The 11124-nt window shown below is 43.0% G+C and overlaps 1 protein-coding gene across 4 annotated transcripts; it reads right to left on the bottom strand.

Annotated features, from left to right (window-relative positions):
- Positions 1-518: 518 nt before the first annotated feature.
- On the bottom strand, positions 519-8927 carry TLCD5 (TLC domain containing 5). 4 transcript variants are annotated; one of them, XM_008021210.3, is made up of 3 exons: positions 8450-8927; positions 6172-6371; positions 519-4206 (listed from the first exon to the last, which is right to left on the bottom strand). In XM_008021210.3, the coding sequence occupies exons 1-3, from the start codon at positions 8779-8781 to the stop codon at positions 3668-3670; spliced, it is 1071 nt and encodes a 356-aa protein (XP_008019401.3). In that variant the 5' UTR covers positions 8782-8927; the 3' UTR covers positions 519-3667. The 4 variants fall into 4 exon arrangements, with proteins under 4 accessions (XP_008019401.3, XP_072877879.1, XP_008019403.1 ...); XM_073021778.1 differs by having other exon boundaries at positions 6172-6360; positions 8436-8925; XM_008021212.3 differs by having other exon boundaries at positions 8436-8535.
- Between the last annotated feature and the right edge of the window lie 2197 nt (positions 8928-11124).

Below are 11124 nucleotides of genomic sequence, written 5' to 3'. Positions count from 1 at the left end.
CTAGGTAGAACACACTCCTCAGGGTCAGTATTACTTTACCTAGAAAAATGACATTGATGACCCAATCCACTGGACATGCTCTTTGAGGAGGTTTTCCAATGGGGATTATTCTAAACCACATTCTCATCCTCTTGTCCATTCTTTCAACATGCTTATTAAGGATCTACTATGCGTCCCAGACTGTTTTAGGCATTGGTAGTACAGTCCTTAGGGCCTCCAGCTGTCTTCAGATGATGTCTCTGATGTCAACTCACTTGACATCACCATTTTCAAGGCAAGTGTCCAAACAGGTGGCAGAACAAGAAACACATTGAGGTTCTTCCTCTCTCTTTTGGCAAACTGTTTTCTGTATGTCAATTGTTACCCCCCAAAATGACAAAATAGGGGGAATGATGGATAATGAACAGCAGATTAGAGATATTCACTAGTAAGTATGAATACGGGTCAACATTTCTACAGGTCAAAAGGCTGCTTTTAACTTCTTGGCAAAACCACCACAAAAATATAAAGACAGACTCTGGATTTATAAAAAGTTGTTTTACTTTTATAAAATTTAGTACAAATCTTATGGAAATATAAATCCTTCTTGAACAGTGTTCGTTATCATTACATAGTAATCCAGTGCAAATGAGTACTTCATTTTGTCCAAGTATACCACACATTCATTAGTCCTTCATTTACCTGTGGTTTCAAAACTTAGCATCATCTTAACTGCTGAGTCATCTTCAGTTCACATTGTTCTCTCCGAAGTTTTTTCATCGTTATTAGCAACAACATCAAGAAAAGCTGAAATGAGGGATTCCCTTCCCCTTACCAATTATTCAGATTTCTCACCATTCAAAAAAATCTACATACAGTCCCATGAAAGTGTCCCCAAAACAACAATATCTGCAGTCCCTTTATTTCTGAGGAGTAAGAGAGAAAAAGAATTGGTACCAGATTAAGCCTGTTCATTTGTCTGGTATGGAACAGGTTGCACTGTGCCAAAATTCAAGAGCCAGCTTTTTTTCTGTTTTTTTAAGCTTATGTGCCAAGCCACTCTTTTCTACGAGTCTTGCTAAAATCAGCATTCCCCAGCATCCTACTTTTGTTGGAAAGACCGCAATTTTGTTGGAAAGAAGCTCACCAGCTTTTTAGGGGCGCTCATCATAGGAAAAAAAAAAGTGGAGATTAAGAAAAAAAACAGGAAGTGGAGATGCTGTCAGATTATCTCAATGCCCAGCAAAACTCTTTAACCAAATGACATTCATTTTTAAAGACGCACTGTTAACATGCATTTAAAGTTACTGTTTCCTGAACAGTGATGACTTTACACCATTCCAACCACTCCCTCATGCCTGGTTTCTGTGGCCAAGACCATTTTCCATTTTCAAGACCACTCATGGCTGAGCATGGTGGCTCACACCTGTAATCCCAGCACTTTGGGAAGCCAAGGCGGGCAGGTCATGAAGTCAGGAGTTCGAGACCAGCCTGGCCAATATGGTGAAACCCCGTCTCTACTAAAAATACAAAAAGTAGCCAGGCATGGTGGCACACGCCTGTAGTCCCAGCAACTCGGGAGGCTGAGGCAGGAGAATCACTTGAACCCAGAAGGTGGAGGTTGCAGTAAGTTGAGATGACACCACTGCACTCCAGCCCAGGCGACAGAGCAAGACTCCATCTTTAAAAAAAAAAAACAAAAAACACTCATTACGTTAGATTACCAGTGGCCATGGAATGAACTGACACTTCCTACTGACCAGCCTTGACTCCAGTAGCACCATATGCTTGCTCACCCACCGAGCTAATCAAACACCATTGACTTAAATAACATGGTAAAAATAAATAATCAATAAATACATAAATAAATACTTCATGTTTTCATAAAAGCCCTACAAGAAAGACCTCCATTAATAAAATGCCACATAATGTCTCTATGAAATATACTACAGGGTATTTCATTCATTCACAATAGGTTTAAACTCAGGCAAAGAAGAAACAAGTAACCTATCCAAATGATCTGGCAAGTGAGTAGCAAAATTAGTTAAAAGAACCCAGGAATTCTTGATTCTTAACCCCTTGTTCTAAGCTTATATTCTTGCTTCTCTTGGAGACTGTCACACTAAGAATTTTTTTTTTTCCTTTCAAGACTGGCCTTGTTGTATTAGTTTGTTCATAGAGTGGTACCATTTTAGTACAAATAAGAAAAGCAGGAGTACTAAAAGGGAATGTATCTAAAATGAAAAAAAAAAAAATTGACCTCATCCCCCTGAGGCCAGTACACACTTTAAAGTCTTTGGTTCTAGTTTGCAATATGTACAGCAGAGCTGAAATCTAAACTGCCATCTCAAGCACAGTGGAATCCACATGATAAATCCCTATGGAATTTAGTCATAGCCTCAAATGCCTAGGAGATTAATGCACAAAAGCCCTGAGAACTGGCATAGTTTTCCTGGTAGGGCAGAACCCATATAACAGGACTCAGTAAATCTACCCACACTTCATTCATCTCAAATCCAAAGCCCTAACTCTACAGGTTTTGTGCAGAAAAGAGTTAACATAGCAGGCCTAAACTGCTATCCTTGGAGAGGCCTGATTACAGGGTTGGCCACTGGCCGGCATTTGGGAACTCAGATTTTGGAAAGGCTCCCACCATTAACTGATAAGACTGGCTTACTGTGTCTGAACTGTTTGTGCAAACAATATGGCTTATGCTGAACACCTGCTTTCCTTTTGAAAGTCTTGAATTTTGCTATCTGCCAGGGAAAGGCTGCCTAGGTGACCTGTCCTCGGTAAAAACCTTGGGCACTGAGTCTGTAATGACCTTGTCCAGTAGATAGCCCATTCACATGTTGTCACAAATCACTGCTAGGGGAACTAAGCACATCCTGTGTGATTCCATTGGGAGAGGACTCTGGAAACTTGTGCTTGCTTTACCCTAGACTTTGCCTCAGGTGCCTTTTCCTTTTACCGATTTTCCTTTGAATGTTTTCACTATAATAAATCAAAACTATGAGTAAGACTATATGCTGAGTCCACTGAGTCCTCCCAGAGAATTATGGAACCTGGCAGCGGTCTTGGGCACCTCTGGCACAGTTGGTATAGGAGGTTCAGTAAGTAACGCTCCCCCTCGCTGCCACAGTTTCACTCTCGCCCTCCTATGTCCCTCTGTTTAAGCGGCCCAATTCCCCGATCTAATGTTCAGAATCCCAAATGCGTGTCTCTTTCTGAAAGCCCCTCACTTTATAGTAAATGGGGTAAACTTAGATAAATAGATACATGAAAAGCAGAAATAAGTATTTATTGAAAGAGTTACTTCTCAAAGGAACAAAAAATAGCACTAATCTTTTTCCAGTTCCTTTCTAAACTGCCTGAACATCAAACCTCCCAGGGACAGGAGGACCCAGGGTCACCACAAATGAAAACAAATGCCAGTTGTACTCACTTCACAGTTCTGACTAATTCCCAACTACCATGGAGTATTCTCACTTTCGACAACTGTGCCACTGTAGAAGTTGGTGTTTTAATACTGATATATGCTCGGCTTGAAGACTGACCAAATTGATCAATAAATTTAGCCCTTTTTTGAAACCTAAGTTTGTTATAAGCATAATTCCATAACAGTCATATTTCCAATCTGGTTACCATGGCTGACTTAACCCAATCCATAATCTGGAGCAAGCCTTGGCTAGTGTATTTTGAGATGTCCGTTGTGTTTCAGCTGCCGTTCCTCACTCCGCCTGCTTCTCCAAGCATGGTACTTCTTGATGCTCTTCCTCCATGCAAAGCGCCAGATGCTAAACATGAAACACCAAGACACAGCATACATGGCTACTCCCCCAGCCTTCACAAACCACTTAGGCATGGGGGAGACCATTTCACAGAAAAGGAGGCGAGCTCCTACACCAATCCTCACTCCTGTGAACAGAGCCACAAAGAGGAAGTCCACTACATCTCCAGTGAAACTGTGATAGTGTCCTGTTTCCCGGAGAAACCAGCGCATCTGTAGCAAGGGATTGGTAAGCTCACTTCCAAAGAGGACTGCATTGACCTCTGTGCCAGATTCCCCAAGCACAAGGGCCATGATAATGCCCAAGATACTCAACGTGTGATGAGCCAGCATCAAGGCACCCTCAGACTGGAAGAAGATGCACCAGCCCAAGTCGAAGATGAAGTAGCCCAAGGTGAGACACAGGACATGAACTTGGAGAGGTGTATTGGGTGAGCCTGAAACAAACCAAGACGGAAGCAAATTGAGTGACTGGGAATTGTGCTACCTTGCACAGGGATCCTATGTTGTTGTCTTTCAAACCTTACTGAACACTAGAACAAAAACAATGGCAGGCATGTGCTTTTTAATGAGGGCCAAAGGAAGATTAAAATATAAAATCTAGGTCTTTATCAAACTAAATGATGTTCAGACCTCAGGAAATGCTGTTCTGATGAATCTGACTTCAATGAGTTTGCATCCTTCAGTGAACACAGGCAATAATCTGTGTCCTCTCCGTGGAACAGCATAAAATCCAATTATTTTGTTTCTTCAATTAAAATCCTACACTTTTTTTTTTTTTTTAAACGCCGCTGAAGATTTATTTCCAGACTCTTGGATAATTGTTTCCTGAATGTCAGATTTTTTTTTCTCAGCTTAATGGGTTACGTTATTGAACACTCAGTGGCCCTAACCTATCCTGAAAGTAGATTCCAGAGAGGGCCCCAGAAGTTAGTGTGTGCTCATGTCCAGGAACATAGGTTTTAAGGACCTGACATATTTGAAACCATTTAGAACCTTCATATAAAACACAAAGCTTTCATCGGTTTGACAGTTTTGGGGGAAAACTCAGAAATTCGATAAGAGAAGCTAAAGAAATATTTTAAAAAATTATATTCCAGGGGAGTTAAGGGCTGCATTGTGTCCCTCCTCCCCAAATTCATATGCTAAAGCCCTTAACCAGCAGTACCTCAGAATGTGAGTGTATTTGGAAACAGGGCCTTTAAAGAGGTAATCTAGTTAAAATGGGGTAACTAGAGTAATCCAATATGACTGTTATCCTTAAAAGAAGGGATTAGGACACAGATATGCATGCATACACACACACACACACACACACACACACACACACACACACACACACACACAGAGGGGTGACCATGGAAGGACACAGTGGGAGGGCAGCCATCTGCAAGCCAAGGACAGAGGCCTCAGAAGAAAGCAACCCTGCTAACAACTTGAACTTGGACTTGCAGCCTCTAGAATTTCAATAAAAATTGCATATTTATGAAAGTAACACTTGTACATCTGGTAACAAAAAGGATAAGGAATATCTCATCCTCTTAACATAGACATAGAAAGATGCTGTCTTTTGAGTAGAATTTTAAGAAAATAAACATGTGGTTAAGCCACCCACTCTATAGTACTGTGTTATGGTAGCCCCAACCAATTAATACAAGGGGGTAAAATTTTTGCATACATAGCTCACACCTGTAATCCCAGCACTTTGGGAGGCTGAGGTGGGTGGATCATGAGGTCAGGAGATGGAGACCATCCTGACTAACATGGTGAAACTCCATCTCTACTAAAAATACAAAAAAAATTAGCCGGGCGTGGGGGCGGGCACCTGTAGTCCCAGCTACTCGGGAGGCTGAGGCAGGAGAATGGCGCGAACCCAGGAGGCGGAGCTTGCAGTGAGCTGAGATTGAGCCACTGCACCCCAGCCTGGGCAACAGAGCAAGACTCCGTCTCAAAAAAAAAAAAAAAAAATGGCATACTTACGAAAGTAACACTTGTACATCTAGTAGCAAATAGGATAAGGAACATCTCATCCTCTTAACATAGACATGGAAAGATGCTGTCTTTTGAGTAGACAGTCAAGTAAAAGTTGCAAGTTGACAAAAATATGTATAATACAGTTCTATTTGTGTCTTTTGGAATATGTTGATACTGGCTTTATGGTTTTTATATTTCTGATTAAATTGTAACAAGCAATTTAAAATTTGTTTTAAAAGTAGAGAGTTATGAGAAGCAGAAACAAGTGACAAAACAATATCAGAGTTAACAATGAAGAAGAATGAGGATTCCAATACAAAATTATAATGGGAATTATTCTTCAATATTGTACAAATACTGTTTAAAAGTCCCATGCTTCTAAGACTACCCCCAAATCATAAATCCCTAAGGGAAAATCCCCTACCTACCTGGGTGGGTAAAAGGCCATGGGCCATCAATGAAGCCAATATAAGCGGAGAGGCCTATGGAGAGGACTCCATGGGTGAAGGTGACCAGCCGGCAGCTCCACTCATAGCTTCGGTGCTTATTCAGGTGGCAGAAAGAAATATAGAGCGAGAGCCAGCCACACAGGCTGCACAGCACCTGCAGACACAGAGCTAATGCCATCCTGTGATGAAAAGACCAAAACCAGAAAAACAAAGAATGCACCCTAAGAAAACAGCATTGGGTCATTTTGTGTATATGTCCTCATTTCTATTATAGAATAGTTCAAAATTATTGTCTTATCTTGTTTTCCTTATCTACACAGCCAAGAATCTTCTATTTAAGTATGGCTGTATTTATAATTCCAAGTTCCTCAGAGATAACATGTTAGCAACTGGTGAATGCTGTAAACTGGAAACCAGGAACCGCACTCTGAGCTGGTAGGCTGGCATCACATTTTATGATAAGTAAATGTCAATAATAACCCTCCAGTGATGACTGAGCTTGGGCAATAATACACAAATAATAAAGCACATGTATTAAATAATATCTTTACAGTTCAAAAACCCCAATGAAAAGCACTCATGAAAAAATAGAACACTGCCACTTTGGTTTCTGTGAGAGGTCACATGACACATGGCAGTTTAATGTGGTTTTAAGCTGATACTTAATTCAGCTGAGGTTTGGATTTGGGTCACAGGTTTATCAGTCAAAAACAAAACTTGGGATAAACTTAAATATAGAACTAAACAAAGAGTCCAGACATCTTGGAGGTTGGGGGAAAATCCTGGCTTTATTCAGTTCTGAAATCCAACCCAAAGATTTGCCAAGAGTGAAGCAGAAGGATTCTAAGGTTCAAGAGGTGGGGAGTTTTTACTGAGATCTAAAAATATACTTAAGGCAATTATTCAGTTAAAAATGAAATGACGCCAGAAAGCTGTACTGGTGACAAATACGTTAGGACAAGAACAGCTATATAACTGAGTCAATTTAGTCACACAGGACCAAAATCTAAAAATGAGCAAGATGTTGTTATTAGTATTCATTAGCTCCTCCATTGAAACGTACAAATAAAAAGTCAAAAACATATCAGATATCTGCTTCATCTCAGCAGAAATAGTCTGCATGGCTATGCTTATTGCTTAACCTTATTCTGACCAGTGAAATAATATCTGTGCAAGTCAAAACACAAGCCACTTCCCAAGAATGCTATCCAGAGAAGTGCTTCACGAAGGTCAAGGCCTGTACAGCTTTCATCTGAAATCAGATTTCCATTCAAGAAAACAGTACGTGTCCATAATAGACCTAGGTTCCAATTCTGTCTCGGCCCCTAGAGAGACTAGCCATAAGAGTGTGGGCAAATCACTTTAACCTCTAGAACCCCAGTATAAAAAAGAAAGAAAGAAAGAAAGAAAAGAAAATAAGGAGGAGGAGGAGAAGGAAGGAGAGGAAGGGAAAGGAAAGAAAGCGACTAGGACTGGAGAACTCTACAGTCCGGTCCAGTTCTGACATGGAGTTCTGAAATAAACTTTGTAAAATATCAAGGCCAATTCTCAGAGTAAGGGCCAGAAATACAAAGTGTCCCGCGTGAAGAGAACTGCCCTCCCCTATCTCCTTCTAAAGACCAGGGTCACTGGCCAGTAATGCGGATCAGCTCATTTGGATATGCCTATTAGTATTTTTAGAGTCCTCTTTTCTGAATCCTAATTCCTTGGCAGAACAGAGAAAACAGCAGCCCATTTACAAACACTTAAATAAAAGAACAGACATTCGTAAATGGCAGACACAACTCTATGACCTTGGGAACTCCCTGTGTGGGTTTCGGCTTTTTGCTCTTGGTTTTTGCCAAAGAATGGAAGGGCATTTGGAAGGCCATCGCCGCTCAAAGGTCCAAGGCTCCTCTCCTGGTTTCTCCCGTTCCAGGGCCAGGCTGGCGAGCAGGAGCCTTGGAGCTGGCGTGGCTGGCAGTGAGCGCGGGTCCCGGGGCCTCGCAGGGACGGCGATCGCATCTCCGCGCCGCGGTGCCTGCGACGCTCGGCCACGCCCGGACCAAGAGCCGGAGCCAGGCACCGTTATCCCTGCATCCGGCTGGCGCCGCAGCTTGGCGCAGGAAGGCCTCGGGCGCCCGAGGCAGGAGGAGGCCCGCTCCCCTTCGGAGGCCACCCCGGGCCCTCTGCCGCCTCCTTCCCCAGTGGGCCGCGCGGGCCCGGTGCCCACCCCGGCCGGGCGGTTCGCGCCGCGCGGTTACCTGGCGGAGCGTACCGGGAAGCCTCGGGCGCCTGGGCGCCCGCAGCTCCGGGCCCGGATCGCTGCAACAGGAAGCGGAGGAACCAGAGGGGGAGGACGAGGCTGTGACGGCGGCGGAGGAGGAGCCGGGGGTCTGGGGGCACCTGCTGGCTGGGCGGATGGAGCGCAGAGCCGAAGCCGGGCCACCGACGTTCCGAAAGCGCGCGGGAGGGTCCTCCTTCTCCGGCGGGGGAGTCAAGAGGGATCTGGCGGTGACGTGAGACCTGCAGGTCGCTGCTCTTGTTTAGCTGTTGTTGTTTGTTTAAATCATTATCCACTTCTCCCCTCCCCTCAATAGGACAGCTCATCCAATCAATTTATCGAGTACCTACTAAGTGCTTGCGGCCTGACTAGGCATTGTGGGGGATGTAAGACATCGTTCTCGCCCGTGTGCTTGAATTTAGGTCGTGAAACAGGAACTGATGAGCAGGAAAGGGCTCAGGCCTGAGAATTAGAAGTTACAGTATTCCAATGTCAGCCCTGTCACCAACTTGGCAGTAAAGCATAATAAGGCTTGAGAGTGAACCTTGCTTGGTATGTCTTTGGGCAAGTTACTTTTCTGTTGCCTCCCTTTCCTCGATTCTTAGAATGGGGATAGTAATAACACTTATCTCATAAGGTTATTTTGAGAATTTTTAAATATTACGTATGTAAAGTGCTTTGAACAATGACTGGCACATGGAAGTCACTACATAAATGCCAACTGTTGTATTTCACGTTGGGTAAATCCTTTTCTTCTCTGGTTCTATTTTAATACTGAGCAGAGTAAGTTTGAGGGATAAGAATGGAGGCTTGAATGGGATAAAGACGGTGTCTGCCTTGATTTATCAGGACAGGCAATCCTGGGTGCTGAGGAACCTAGACAATCTCAAAAGGAGAAGACCGTTAGCAGAGATGTGAGTGTTTAGACCATGCCCGGGGAATAGTAAATATTGTAGTTTTGGTCATTTATCTTACCAACCCTTCAAAGGCAAAGGCACTGGTTTCATCTTTGTTTCCGTAGGACCTAGCATGAGGCAGGTACAATAAATGTTTGTATGTTGAATTAATGTGAAATGAGTCTGGAAAACTATCTTGGAAGCATATCACAGTTCCTAAAGTGTGTTGATCATCTGTGCCACTTGGGAAGTGTTTTCAAATACCTTGTGCAGGCTGTACCTTGAATATTATGATTTAGTAGGTTTGGTATAGGGTTCAAGGATCTGTATTTTTTAAACCTGCCCAGAAGTCATTCAGATGATCACATTTGATAACCATTGCTGTTAGAGTCTTTAAATGCCTATGATGCCAGCCTAAGATGCCAGGCTGAGATACCTTATGTGGAAGCCCATGATGTTATTGAACAAGAGAATCATATTATCATGCTCTCCAAGCTCTTGCTACTCAAAGTGTGGTCTATGGACCAGCAAAATCTGCATCACCTTAGAGTTCATCAGAGACTCAGAATCTCAGAACCTAACCTCAGACCTACCAAACAACATCTGCATTTTAACAAGTTCCCCAGTGATTCTTATACACATTTGGGCCGTAGTTCTTAACCTTGATAGCATGGTAGAATCACTTGGGAACTATTTAAAATCCTAATACCCAGGCCACACTCTGAAAAAAGTAAATCAGAATCTCTGTGTTGATATCAATCATTTTAAAAGTTCCCTGGGTGATTCCAATGTGCAACCAAAGTTAAGAACCCCAGCTCTAGCAATACTCAATTAAAATCAGTGTAAGATGAATTGGAGAAGGCCTGTTACACATGTGTTGGGATAGACTGGATAACAGGTAATGATAGTCTGGATAAGTAAAACATGGAAGGATCCACTTCACTGAATGGAGAGTATGCAGAGCTCAACCTCTTCCCCCATTTGTTTTTGTTGCAGTATTTTTTTTTTCTAGCATCTGATTCTGGACTTTCTTCCTGCTGCCATCGTTTCCCACGAAAGAACAGAGTACTAAAGTCTTCAGGAGTCTAAAGGCTGAGGGGGCAAGGGAAAAGGGAAGGAGCCAGTTCTTCCTAAAATATTGGGCCTTTATCCTAGGGTGACGGGGATTCTAGGTTCAAGCTTCATGACCTGGGATTAAATTTTGTTGATGTACCTATCTTTGGCGACAATCCCTGTTCCACCGAATCAGATCCTTGTCAACGGTAGCATCCCCCAGAAATTCTGGGCTGTTAAGGAGAGCAGGGGATGGGAAGCTCTCTGCCAATTTAATAACAATGAGAATAATAATCACAAATAACACCTATATTGCTCTTATTAATGTACCAGGCATTGTTCCAAGCACTATATATATATACACACACACACACACACATTCATTTAATCCTCACAATTACATGGGATGGGACCTATTGTTATCTCCATTTTACAGGTGAGAAACTGAGTCACGGAGCGGTCAAGGCTTTCCCAAGGGGACACGGTTAGTAGGAGGCAGAGTAGGGTACAAACCCAGGCAATATGACTCTGGAGATCATGCCTGTATGGCAGATGCGCCTAACTGCGGTTAACCTTAAGTATACCCTGAGGATGACCCTGTGTGGCAGACGCACCTGAATGTGTGTCTAGTGTTCCAAGCGTGGCCAACCCAGAGATTCATTCCTTATCTATGAGGAACATCTGAGCCCCTGGCCCAGCCCTTGGAACATGGGCCATACA

This window comes from Chlorocebus sabaeus, chromosome 1 (assembly GCF_047675955.1).
Source record: "Chlorocebus sabaeus isolate Y175 chromosome 1, mChlSab1.0.hap1, whole genome shotgun sequence".
Lineage (NCBI taxonomy): Eukaryota > Metazoa > Chordata > Mammalia > Primates > Cercopithecidae > Chlorocebus > Chlorocebus sabaeus.
The sequence above is the reverse complement of the archived record's forward strand: the minus strand, read 5'-3'. Positions and strand labels throughout refer to the sequence as shown.